Below are 14,469 nucleotides of genomic sequence, written 5' to 3' on the forward strand. Positions count from 1 at the left end.
CATAGAATGTCATCCAGTATAAAAAACTTTATGTGGGTAGAGACATGTCTAGCTCATTCACTGATGAATCCTCTGGGCATAGCACAGTGCCTGGCACACACTAAAGACTTAGGAAATAGTGAACAAATAAAAAATGAAGGACTAGATGGATAACTGAATAGATTAGAACTTGATGTCTTTGACATCTGATAATGATTTAGACATGATCATTTATCTAGTAAATTGAACTCCTAAATGTATAAAAATAAGGAACATAATGTTTTACATTTTTCTTGGGAATGGCATGCAGGCTGTAGAGAATATCTGCTTCCACTACACACTATGTACTTTTAGACACATAATTTGATATCACTCTGCTAGATCCCTCATCAAACAGTAACAGCATGCCTTTTATCTACCTTTTGTGAGATAATGTATGCAAAACACCTGGCCTGGTTCATAGGAAGCAGTCTCTAATGTGAGCTTTACTTTTCCTATTGCATATTTCTTCAGTGTTTGAGATTAATGCATAGTATGTATATAAAAACATTACCAGAATTACCGAATTTTTGCAAGTACACATATAATCATCATTTTACAGACATAAATCATTTCATCCAAGTCAGAAGCTGCTTCTCTATGATGGAACCATAATATAAAAATGTTGGTGCACATCGGGATTTAAAGTTATAAATAACCAGACAAGTCACAGTATAGTAAAAGAAGAATTTTAGGTTTCTTTGGTGAAACAAAAGCAGATATAAAAAGTTACAAAGATTTTAGATTTTCATTCACAAAAAAAGTCATTCACATTTTACACTATACACGTTATAATATAAATACAAGAAAGTATTATGTGCATTGTAATGAAAAAAAGAAAAAACAAAAACCTAATAGGTCAACACCATGTTTTTCTGTGCTCTAGAACATCTAAGGGTGGGTTACATTTAATGCAGGAACCAAGGAAACTTGCTTAAAGACACCTTGTATGACTGTGAGCTATAGTCATTCTTTCTAAGCCAAAGAGTTTTGATAAAAAACAATCAATGTTGGGTTAATTCCCATCTGCTGTTTTTCTAAGTTTTCTTTCCCTTTTTTAAAAATTTAAATTAAATTTTTTATACTGATACATAAAAACATTAAAGGGTTACATACTTATGGGGTATCATGTGATCATTCAATTCCTGTATACATTGTGTAATATTCAAATCAGGTTACACATGTCTATCTCCTCAGACGTGTGTCATTCCTATTTGCATTTTATTTGTTGTCTACCCTTCTTAATGTTGCTGTAACTGAAATTAGGGAAAGAGTTCTAAACACCTTCTTCCCATTACAGTTTTTCTTCACACATTAAATTAAGTGGATAAGGATTCAAAGTCATCTTCAGCAGTCACTTTATTCAAATAGGAAGGAGAAAATGGAGTGGGAAGAGATAGGAGAAATTTCCACATATACACTCCACCTGATGGGAAGAAATGCCCACACTATCTCTACAAATACACTCAGGACATGGGCAAACACCACTTGCTGAAAGCCATACACTTTTCCACTCTTTTCATAGTAAACACTCGATGCATTCTATCCATCACATTATTTAATCAGGGACAAAGTACCTCTATTATATGTTCCAAACTGTGTGAGCAAAGTATAAAGGCTAACACTGAAAAGTAACAAGCATACTACACCAATTTTCAGGTCTTGGGGAAAATAACATCGAATAAATTAAATCAGTATGGCTTACTTCATTTATTTATGTATGCTTCACAGCTGCAGCATTCATACATGAACATTCAAAACTTTATAAAAGATTAAAATGGTTATATACACAAAATTTCTTTTTTTTTTCTGCATGTGTGTGGTTTTAACAATCCCCCACCCTCCAGAGCCCTCAGTCTCTATCCATGTGAAATGCCTTGAATCTGTAACCTTACCAGAGTTAGTGTTATGAAAGCCATTAAAAAGTAGACCTGGTTGAGTTAATAATTAGCACTTTGACCCCTAAAAAAAAATGCTCCTGGTCATAGAAAAGTCCTCTGTTCAGGCCTTTCTTGTGAGTGAAGAAAAAGGAATGCAGCAAAGAAGAGGTCCACAGTGGAGTCCTTAGTTCCATCAGGATTCCGTTAGCCAGGTTTTAGCATCACTCGGAGACAAACCGCACCTCTGACTGAGATGGGTGCAGTGCAGTCCAAGGTTTTGTTTGCTAGTTGCCCAGGAAAAGCTATCCTCAGTCTTGCTGTCAGTCAAAGAGCAAGTGAAACCATTTCCAGCCTAAACAAACTACATATAAGCAGCCAAACAATGATTAAAGACCTGTAAAGTCTCCATAATCATCATTAAATATGCCAGAACTCAGTGTGACTTTTTTAATTTTATATACAGGATTAAAATCAACATTAAATCATCTTATTTACATGGCCACTGGTGCTAAAATTGAGTGTTTTAAATAGTACAGTAGGCTGGTGGATGTGATGAAATGGTCTGCACCGAGACAAATAGAAAACTAAAGAAATAGAATAGGCTGGAAACGCTCACTTTCTGCCCTCATTTACTTTCATTGTGTTTGCTTTCTTTTTAAATGCCAATACTTTCACTTAGAATGTTTTGGGATCACAGCAAACCCAAAAGACTGGAATGTGGTCCAAAAATCCAAACCAACTGATAATACTTCTCGAGGTGATAGGAAAGGCACAGGAAGTTAGGACTTTGGCTGAAATGATGAAAACACATATTCGCCATTTTAGGGATCAGCGCCTGGACTCCTGCCACCTCCGGCTCCAACGATGATCATGTTTTGATGTATTTACTGAATTGTCCTTTGCTGATGAGGAATTTTTAAAATATTTCTTAGAATAAGTCCTTTGGTATGCAGATGCTACATGGAAGAAAAGAAAGAAAGAAAGAAAACACAACAATATTACTTGCTCCATACCCTAAACTATCCATACCACAGCCGAAAAATGAGGGTCTAGAAGTGGTTATGGCATGGTTGTCCATTCTTTCTAAAGGACCACTTACGGTTCATGCAGGTAATTTTAGGCATAGCCCATTTTCCATTTCCTAGGCATCGGATGGTTGGAAGGTGGCGTTGAATGAAACCATCTTTGCAGTGATATCTAATCAAGGAGTTGATTTCATAACGAGGTTTCATCTTTCCAAAAGTCTTGGCATTTTCTACAACAGGGGGCTGGCCGCAAGCAACTAAGGAAAAGTAAATTTGGTTATTTCCAAATAATCTAAGTATTTCAATGAGTGTGGATCTCACACTCACTCTCTCTTTCTTTTCCTCTTTCTCTTCATAAAAGGCAATCATCTAGAGTCAAAATTAAAAATTGTTCAAGACAAAAATTAATTTGAGTCTCTGGGCCTAGTTTGCATCTCAGATTAAATTAACTTGAATCACGTTTTATTAAAGAAACACAGAACTAAGTAATCATACATTCATTTGGCATGGCCACATTTCTGAAAAATTCCCAATTACAAAGCACCTGTCCCCATCACCATCCCACAATTTTTATTTATTAGCCACCCTTGCTTGGGACAATAATAACTTCATAACAATTAGCTACTTATTATCACTTCCTGAGAAAATGTACAATGTATAATAACATTATAGTTTTAAAATGGGGAATACACTCCACTATGTTTGTTTGCTCTTTTCTATTCTGTTTTGAAACAGGTTGAAATTACGAGTAGTAATCATGCCTCAGTTTTATAATTACAAATATAATTTTAAACTCTCGAGAAGAGTCAATAAGGGCAAAGCTAGAAATACTTATTTACCATTTTAAATTAAAATGAAAAATTCTAATCATCAAAAAAACTTAGCCATAAATAGAAATAATTTTAAAAGTAGAAATAATAATTCCTATTTCAAAATTCAAGAAATGGAAAAATGATCCAATCAAATTTGTATTAACCTATATATCTATTCCATATTAGCATATTTATTTAAATGATACTATTAAAATTGCTACAAATGTATTGTTTTGCTGTATTATTTCTTTAATAGAAATGTAATAACTTAAAATATAATTCTCCTTAACTGGCATTTCCTATCCATAGTTGAGGAATTCTGACACCACAGATCCATAAGAATATTTCACTTGTCTCAGGAATAAGCAAATCTTCAGTGAGAGTGTGGCTACCAAGAACCTTATTAACTTATATTAAAGTTTATAATTATTAGACTTATTTGCATATTCAGAAGGCTGTCTAAATTTGCAATGACAAATTTGGGTTTGAAGTAAATGTTTAGTTTCTCTAATTTAGTTTTGCTTGATTCCAATCTGGATACCTGTGTACTGCTTCTGTTGTAATGTGAAAAGCTCATATAAGCTCATATAGCAAGCATCAGAGAGAATGAGATCCAAGTGGTCCAAGATTAAAATGATCAATTATATCAGTCATTATTGATTCTGTGCTATACTGGTGAATTAGAAGTTGTTTTTATTATTGGAAGAAAAGAATTGAATGATTTCTTCTAAAACTATTACTATGTGAACACTATTAAAAAAGCTAAAATAATTCAGCAAGTATGATATTGGCAAGGACAGGAATACAGACTAGAAATAGATCCAACACAGATGTCTTGATATTTTGTAGAAACAACAGTATAGAGAAGGGGAAAGGGTAGTTTTAAAACTTGGACAGTTGGTATTCATGTGGAAAAATATATTTAGTCCCTTACCTCAGAGAATATATGAAAAAATCAATTCCAGATGGTTTAAGTATATAAATATAAAAGACAAAACTATAAAATATTTTAAAAATAATATTGGAATATCTTTATGACTTTAGGGTAGGTATAGATTCTTTTAGACACAAAAAGCTTTAAACCATAAAGGAGTATTTGACAAAATTAAGAATTCTGTCCATCAAAAAATGCCCTAAGGGACAGTTACAGTGGCCATATCCCCATAATCCCAGCAATTCTGGAGGCTGAGGCAGGAGGATCACAAGTTCAAGGCCAACCTCAGCAATTTAGCAAGTCCCTAAGCCACTTAATGAGACCCTGTATCAAAATAAAAAATAAAAAGACTGGAGGTGTAGTTCAGTGGTATAGCATCCCTGGGTTCAATCTCTACTTCCAAAAAAAAAAAAAGAAAAGAAGCCATAAAATAAGGTCAAAGACAAGTTACAAACTGGGAGAAGTTTGTAGCATATATAATTGTCAGGTATTAGTAATAAGACTATAAAAATAACTACAGATCAATATGTAGAAGATCAGCAAAAATAAGCAAAAGACACAAACAGAAACTTTACCAAATAAGAGCAATATATAACCTACAAGTATTTGAAAAGATATCCAGGGAGAAGTGTTGAAGAAATGTTAAATTAAATCACAGAGGTATTATTTTATACCCACCATATTGGCAAAAATTTCCAAGTCCAATAATACCAAATGTTGGCGAAGATATGGAGTGACAGGACCTCTTACACAGAGCTGCTGGGAGTGTGAATTGGCACAACTCCTTTGGTAAATAATTTGGCATTTTCTAGTAAATTTGATGACAACATGTATTCCATGAGTCAGCAACTTCACTTCTGGAAATATACCTGATAGAAACTTTACAAAAGTCTACCAAGAACAAGTTTACAGATGTTCATAGAAACATTGCTATGATGTTACCATAAACACCAACTATAACCCAAATGTCCACTGACGGGAGAACTAAAGAATAAAATACACGGACATAATGAAATGGTCCACAGCAGCACAAACAAAGGAAATATCAGTTACATGCATCAACATAGATAAGCTTCACAAACACAATGCTGCACAATGAGAAAGGCAAGGTAGAGAAAATACACAGTAGGATTTTGCTTATATAAAGTTCAAACATTGACAAAACTAAATAATTTGTCATTTAGGGATACAAGCATTTGCCAAGGAATTGATTCACTGTCTCTGGAGGGGGAATTGGAGAGTAAATGAATGGAATTAGAAGGACACCAAAGGTACTTCAAAGATGTTTGCATGGTGTGCATGAAACATTCTTCTTTGAAAAAATGTCTTTCTTACGTATTATAACCCTCTTTACACATATTTAAGAATTAATTAAAATTATAACTACTTGGGTTGACTTAGACTTAAAGGCATTTAAAGTACCTGAAAGGAGAAAAGACTGTTTTACAAAAGTCTATAAACATTTATAAAACTCCTCTGGGCATTGATTAGAAAAAAACACAATTGTATGTAAATAAAAATCAGACAGTGGGGCGATAAAATAATAAGTGTTTCTTTCTTCAATAAAGTAGAGCCATCACTTTATCAAACTCATTTCCCATTGGAAAATGTAAAGAGTAAAAACATCATTTTGTGTGTGTGCCTTTTTTGGCTGGAGGGCAGGAGTTTTCCAGCCATTTTTGCCCTCTCCCTCAACACTCTCCCCCTTCCCAGAAACACTTGGCCATGAGACATTTTTGGCTGTCACTATACAGAGAGGATGTGAAGTGTAGAGGGTGCCTCTGGCATTCAGAATATGGAGGGCAGGAATGATGTTAAACATTTTCCAACGTACCGCACAGCCTCCCACCATTAAGAAGGATCTGGCTCAAATTCAGATGAACTGCTGTTGAGAAGCCCTGCTATAGGAAATACAAGGATGTTTAGGCCATAAATAGAAAGCATGACTCCAGGGACTACTGGAAGACCTAAGAAGGCAAACATGACATATGGATAGAGACAAATTGTTTAGCAGAAACTTCTTACACAGGAAAAAATAAAACAGCAGATACTTGATTTGCTGTTTGTACAAGTTCCTCCACAGAAGTGCTGGAGTTCGAGGCAGGTCAGAAAAGCTTCTTATGGAGCCAGGATATTGAGACTGAGCAGCAGAACAGCCACTGTTAAAGCCAAGTGTCTTCCTTCTCTTCTACTAGAGTCTAATATTGGTGTTTTTAAGTCTTGCCTAAAATATTTATACAATGTGTATTTTCAATTTTATTATTTTTATATTCGAAGATGAATCAAATGGGTTTTACATTTTACATTTGAACCATTTACTCTTACCAGAGGTAGGTAAAAATCTTAGCCTCTGGACCAGATAATCATATTTTAATACTATCACAAAAAATGGTATTTAAAATTTTTATGAAATTTCAATGTGCTTAGGGAAGAGGACTCTATAGCATGCTTTAGAAATTCAAACATATCAGTCAGTAATAAACACATGTTTACAAATTAGCTTTCTTGATAATTTTTTTTTCTGTTTAATGTTAACCAAGCAATTCTCAGTATGGATCTTTCATTATAAATATCTTTATTTTGTCTCATCTTCAAAGTATTTAATTAAAGAGGCAAGGATGACATTTTTTGTTTCATGGTTTATAAGCATAAGATAAATATTCTAAGGGAATGATTTAAAAACTATAATACCTACAGAGATCAAGCGATTAGAAAAATAAGGAAAAGACTGAATGAAAACTGCAATGAGCTGGAGACCAAGCTCTTACCAAGAGAGGGTGGTAGCTCTCAGCTCCCTCTACCTCCCTCTACTGACAAACTTGAACATGGGATATTAATACCACATCTTCTTATTTTATGAGTGCCAAAAATCCAGAATATTTTGTAATATTTTCAAATTTTTAACTCTTGACCACTTTTAAAAAAATATTTTCTTTTCATCAAAATAACGAGATCTTAAGTCCTTGGGCTAGCAGGTGTTCTTCTTAAAGATACTACCTGGAAATTTTTCTATATAAATCCACACTGGTATGTTAAGCAAGTGAAATCTGAGGTGAGAACAGTACTGAAAACAAACTTTAACTTTTTTGAAAGAGTTAACTAACTCTTCTAGAGCAATAAGAAGTGACCACACATATCCAGTTTGTATTCTTCCTGAATTCCATTGGTCACTGAAATGCAGATTATAGAATATTAACTGGGTAATTGTTACCTGTTCCTTTCTTGCAGGTATAAGTGAGATGGTAATTGCAGGGAACATCATTCCATTGACCATTCTCATGCCAAATGATCACAACACAGTCTTCTCCAGCAGAAAAGAAGCTATCTGGCTGGTTGGGTCTCCAATTTTCATATTGCTGTAAAAAAATTGAAAAAAAAGAAGAATAACTATTTGATGATCAAAATGATAATCAATCTAAACGGATGGATTCAACAATTTTTATGGAACCACATAGCTAAAATACTTCCCATGATGAAGACTTTCAAACTCAGAATAGAAAATATATGTGTCTCATGGTGTTTGTTTAACAAATATTTATTTTTTGGCAGTGAGATATCTTTGAGGAATTTTGGTCAAGATATCCTAGATTTCTAAGTACATAGTCAGCTGTCAATTTAAGAAATTGTATCGTATTATTTTCATTGAACTCCTACCGGTACCAAACAGTATCATGGCTATTTTTATGTCCTTTAAAATGCATAAAATGTCAGACCCATTTTACTTTTTGTTTTCCAAAGTACTTTATTTGGCTATTTGCTGTGTTTTCCATACCAAATATTTCCTTATTATCTTTAATTCTTGGGACATTAGAATCCTCCCCCCAAAAAACATTTATTTATCTAGCTATAAACTCAAATGTAATTATTATACTACAAAAAGACTGTAAGTTTTCTTCTCAGAAAAGAAGTGGCTTTAAAACTTTTACATATGATAAACACCTAGAATTTCCATAAAATAATATATGAAAAGACAAAAATTTGAAAACCTCTACATCTCTTTCGATCACTTTGCTTAGCTTTAAAGACCTCCTCAATCAAGCCAAAATTAAGATAGGAGACTAGAGATTCCAGCCATGAGAAGAATAAGAGAGAGAGAGAGAGAGAGAGAGAGAGAGAGAGAGAGAGAGAGAGAGAGTCTTTGAAGAATAATAAAATTGCAGAGAATGAAGGGAAGCTAAATGAAGTTGCTTTTTTGCCAAAACACAGATGGAGGGCGTTTTTATTTCTCTGGGGAAAACCTAATCCTGAAAGAGATGAATTTAAATCCTAGTCTAGTAATATGAATGGTACCACCGAGTTCCTCCCCAGATGGCCCTGGGAAGGATGCTCAGAGGACCATGCTCAGCAAAGCCCTCTGACTGGCAGGTTTCCCTGCAACCAGGAGCTGACCTTGGCTCTGAACTAGATTTCTAATTATTTCTCTATTTTTCTTTGCTTACTTCCTTTCCCTTGTCATTCCTCACACTCTACACACCAAGCCTCTTATTTTTAATTTGAAACTTCACTTTCATAGATAAGCAAATAAACAGAGGTATAAATTTCATGTTCTGCTTGTTGCTTGTTATTTTTAACAGATGAATTAAAGCAGGATAAATTTTTTAAAAAGCCCAAAAGAGTAAGAATTTATTAAATGAATTAAAACATATATTTAAAACTTTCCATGATCAAAAATTCCAGAGTTTTCCAAATATTTAATTTGAATTTCACAGCCCAATAGTTTCTAACGCACTTTCTAATTTGACCTCTTAAACGAAACCAGTAAACATCTTCAAAGGTGGAAAACTTGCAACCTCCTATTTTCAAAGGTGGAATTTTCCAACCACCCAGTAGTATGTGTAAAACATTCTTTGAACCCACCCATATTGCCCATCTCCCTTTTCTTCTTCCTAACTTTTACTATTTATTGAATTTCCTCTAGTAAAATGTATGATCACTGTGGAAAGGATTTCGTTTCTTTTGTTTACTACTGGATCCTCAGTGCCACAGGAACTACATCAGGCACTAACTAATGATATTTAATAAGCAGCTTGATATTTAGAAATAACAAACCATAAGGAAATTACTTATACCTACTCTAATCAAAGATATTGCTTGCTGCTAGCAAATTACAGGTGAGAAACAGCAGCATAGGTTAAGCCTTTCTGCAAAATAGTTGGTGACATGTATCAACAGACTTAAAATCTTCCTGTCCTTGGACCTTGTAATTCTACTTCTAAGATTTTATCTAAAAAATAATCAGAGGCATGAAAAACAACAAATTATGCTATAGCCAGATAAAAAGAATACTATAAAGCCATTAAATATTTTGTATTTAAAGAATATTTAAGGAAATAAGAAAGAGTAAAAGTAGTATTAAATTAAGATATGTAATGATACAGATTTTACACATACTCTCAGATCTCTCTCTCTCCTCCCCTCTCTCTTTCTCTCCCTGTGTGTGTGTGTGTGTGTGTGTGTGTGTAAGACTAAAGAGAAATACATTAAAATCTTAGAAAGTTGTATTCCTAATGAGACTATAAGAAAATATTTTATTCAATGAATTTTTACAAATTTTCTAAGTTCTTTCAGAATGAGCATAAATTATTTTATATCAGTGAAAAGTGATCATTATAAAATGTTCTATGCATTTTTCAGAAAACACTCAGATTTTCTAGCTAAATTTTTGCATCCCTCCTCAACAAATAACATTTTAAGTCAGCAAAATTACTCGAGTGCCGTATATTTTCAACTGACATTCCCTCCTGATCTGAACAATATCAGTCTCATTTTCACAGGGAAGTGAAATTCAAATTCTATGCTACTTAAGTGATTCTTGGGGTTTAAGTTGCCCAGACCGCTGGTAAAAAATTTAATTGTCTTTGGTGAAAATTACATTTGGCTTGTAGTAATGATTTAAAACGTGCGTTCCTGTTTTTGCTTGGCAGAGCTGTGGCTTAATGGTGCAGGACCAAATTTTAGCTGTATGGTTTTTGTAAGAATGTCTGACACCCACAGGCATGTCACAGTATTACCTCATATCTGAGCGCTCCATTGTGCACATTTATTTTGGCTAGGATGCTTTGATTTTGCTCCATATTATTGCCAAACAGACTTAGCAAAGGAAACGCTAGTTTTCTGAACAACGTTCTTTGTTTCCTCCTTAATTCTTTTATAGCCTTATTTAATGTTACTTACAGGGAGAAAGATTATAAAAAATAAATAAATGTGACTTCAGGTTCCATAACATATTTCCTTTCTTTCAGTTCAATGTTAGGAAGCAATCCCTCCTCAGGAAATCAATTCTGGGTTGAATATAACAGGTCTTCTTTTCATATACAGTGCCTCTTTCTTACATATGGATATAGATTTTTGGCAGAGAGAAACTTACCACCTCCCACCTGGATTTTTTTTTTTCTCTCCTCATATAGAATTATGAGCAAACAACTTGGGCAATCTGTTCTTAACTGACCCACTTCTGGCCTGGTTGGGCGCAACAGGAATTATTCTAAAAAGCCAGCATGGGTTGGGGAAATTCATTTTAACACCTTTGATATAAACAAATGCCAGTCATGCCTTAGCATGTCAGTGCCTCAGGTACTCATGTTTCCCACTCCAAACCCTTACCTCTTGTTACCTCCCCATGGATAAGAATTAGACCACAAGAATTAGATTGCCAGGAAAAGAACCCTAAAATTACATTGTACTTTCATTCTCTTCTGCTGGCAGAGAAAATCATGACATAAAATTCAAAGGGTCAACATGGAAGAAAGCCAGCTCACATGTATTTTATTATAAGATAATTATTTCATATCTATTATGAAATAATATTATTATTAAATTGCTCTATTTTTTAAGTTCTAATTAAATAATGAGCTCTCCATGAGTGTAAAAAAGAAAAATGCCAAAAAAAAAAAAAAGAAAACCATTTCAATTAAATTGAATTCAGTCACTTTTCAGTTATTGTTTTCTCTTTCTCCCCCAAGTTGGATTCAAGTAAATCAGCTGCCAAAATAATAAAATGATTCAAAAAACCCTGGGCACAATCCAACAGTTAGTAAGTATGGTTCTTGGTTCTCTCACAAGAAAACTGTCTCCACCAACCAGAGTGTGCACTGAGAACCAATTCTAACATTGAAAGGGAAAAAAAATCTCACAGCAAGACTGAAGTTATTCATCAGTCTACCAAAATATAAATGTTGATTATTTCATTCCAAATAACCTTCCTTGTAAAAAAATTTACTCCTCTCTCACATTAACATAAAGGGGAAGATTCGTCCTGAAGGAAGGTCTTTGGCAGCAGGCACAGCTTCCCAGGCAACATCCCTCACCCTGAGAGTGACTTCACACCTTTGTGAATGCACTGGTTTTCTCATAGTAGGTGGAGAGCTACTCTCCTTTCCAGTCTCCGTAATTTTCCCATTTGATTCAGTCATCATACTGGGGGCAGGAGGTGAGGGGTAGTGTTTCCTGGGAGAAGTCTCTGCTTTTAAAAGCTATCGATAATCTTCTAAATTTAGACAGGGTCACAACAGTTCAAGGTGAGTCTCTGGTTGATTATATAGTGTGGAGGAGGGTCAGAGAAGTTCAAGGTGAGTCTCTGGTTGATTATATAGTGTGGAGGAGGTCCTAAAGGTCATTCAGAGATACCAGGTGATCTTCTCTCTCTTAAAGACACACTACATGGACATGATCAATGGCTCTAAAATTTCAGCAGATAACTAGCATTACATTATGAGCGAAACAAACTGATAAGATAGGATATAACTAATTCACCTTTTCCTTATGTAGTGATGGGGAACTAACTTTCTGCTACAGTTGGTCTAGCATGTGTTCAGAATATACACAAGATTTAGAATTAAACCAGGAGCTCCCCACCTACTTTCCTTTAAAAAAAAAAAAAAAAAGAGTTTCCTCAGGTTCAGTTTTGATAATTGCTTGAAAGAAAACAAGGTCATCTAGTATTGATTACGGCTGAAACAGCACACCTCAGCTAGTCTTTAGGTGATAGATACAGAAGTATCTAACTGTGAAGAAATATGTGAATTGTTGGGTAGAGAAGATGAAGGGCTGGTGCAAGAAAGGTTCTTGCAGCATAGAATGGCTCACTTTTGCAATACTCCAAAACAATGTTTGTTTTTTTACACACCAAGAGTTTTAAAGAATTTTTTTTTTAAAGGAAAACCTTGAGGGCACAAGGTCCAAGAATTTCTAGAACATTAGAGAATCTTGCTTTTAAATCCCTTTTTATCAATATCTTAAGACTAAGAAGTTCTAAAAGCAACTGTTTTTATCAAAACTTAATCAATAATGAATGCTTCTTCAAAATACTCAACCCATTTCACATTTTTTCATTGAGTTAATTTAACTTAGCCAAATAACTGCAAAGAAAATCAATAATCACTGCTTTTCCTAAAGAATCATATAGTCTGTTTAGAATCTCTTGGTGTCATTTCTCTGCTAGTTCCTAAATGGCACAATATAAATAAAAAGAAAACAGAATTGTTGTAGACATCTAAAGTTAAATTTCATCTCCTTGTGAGTCATAAGTTTGTGATTCACATCTCCCTCTCAGGAACACATGTGAGCATGAACACACACATGCACACATCTCATATATACACTGTCAGTATTCTTGGCATTAGGGAAAGATGTGGCTAAGCCACGTATTCACACAGACTTGTGTAGCAGATAAATTCCTGGCAAAAAAAATAGTAGAGAAAAACCAAAATGGTCAGGAGAGTAGATGGGAATCGACCCCAAAGCTGAGCTGCCCATTATATAAACTTGAGAGCGGATCCAACAATCCTAAATACTAGCCAGCCACTGATTACAGTTCAAATTTGTGCTTCCTCATGTATAAATGGAACTTCAAGTCTTGAATCTGTAACTACCAAGGACCTACCATATCTGTATTTTTTCAACTTCAATGCAGTCATCTTCTACTGTTTCAAATTTACTATAATTTAGGTTATCTTGAATGGACAATTAAAGACTATGTTTTGGAAAAATTATGATTTTGCTAAACATGAACAATCACGGATATCCTGTTGATAAAAACTGTTATTGACACTTGTCCCAGGAGTCCCTTCTATGACAATACATGTCATGATTTTTAGGAGAATTTACTAAACTTCAAACTATAATTTGGAATTTTTTTTCTGTGAACAATCCACTTACTTCTCTTTGCCTACCCTCTAAACACAGCTAATTCAATTTATAATAAGAATTTCATGGAAAACCACAAACATCTTCTAGATTCACCTGCCAAGGAAACTAGCCAAGGAAAACCTTCTTCAGGGTTCTATTACCTGAATAAAGTGAAGGTTCAGGAAACACAAGCCCTGCTCTTTGCCTTATTTTCTAGAATTGTGCTAAACATGTGACTACACATATTAGCTTCACACTGGAATTGAAAAAAAACTTCCCTTGTTCCACATTTCACTTTTATGTTTACAATATCATGAACTCAATACTAGAAATTTCAAACTACTTAAATTGACAGGAACTTAGTCTGCAGAAAATACTACTCCTTCACAGATCTGGGTGGAGCTCCAGGAATATCAAGTTTTGCAACACAAAATATAGTAATACCACTAGAGGGCGATATATCTCCACCGTTACAAAAGTATGGCACCAAATCCTCTAACAAAATGGAACTTAGAAATCCCCAAACAACCATCATTATTAAGTCCATGTGGCAAAAAAGATCAAAGGATTATCTGTGGTGTGTCCTCCAATTTTTATGAGTGAAAGCATTTGCTGGAAGATAAACCTCATCTAAATGGGGTTTTCCAATATGACTACATTCTATTTCATTACTG

At 34.3% G+C, this 14,469-nt stretch overlaps 1 protein-coding gene across 2 annotated transcripts in view; it reads right to left on the reverse strand.

Moving 5' to 3' along the window:
* Positions 1-757: 757 nt before the first annotated feature.
* The window catches only part of Vcan (versican), a 104,959-nt gene continuing 91,247 nt past the window's right edge, over positions 758-14,469 (reverse strand). For both annotated transcript variants that reach the window (XM_076857057.2, XM_076857056.2), the window contains 3 exons: positions 7,881-8,025; positions 2,998-3,180; positions 758-2,854 (listed from right to left, as the gene is read on the reverse strand). In XM_076857057.2, the coding sequence (XP_076713172.2) occupies positions 2,727-2,854; positions 2,998-3,180; positions 7,881-8,025 (456 nt within the window). In that variant the 3' untranslated portion in view covers positions 758-2,726. The remainder of the gene's footprint in view (positions 2,855-2,997; positions 3,181-7,880; positions 8,026-14,469) is intronic.

This window comes from Callospermophilus lateralis, chromosome 5 (genome assembly GCF_048772815.1).
Source record: "Callospermophilus lateralis isolate mCalLat2 chromosome 5, mCalLat2.hap1, whole genome shotgun sequence".
In the NCBI taxonomy this organism is placed as follows: Eukaryota; Metazoa; Chordata; class Mammalia; order Rodentia; family Sciuridae; genus Callospermophilus; species Callospermophilus lateralis.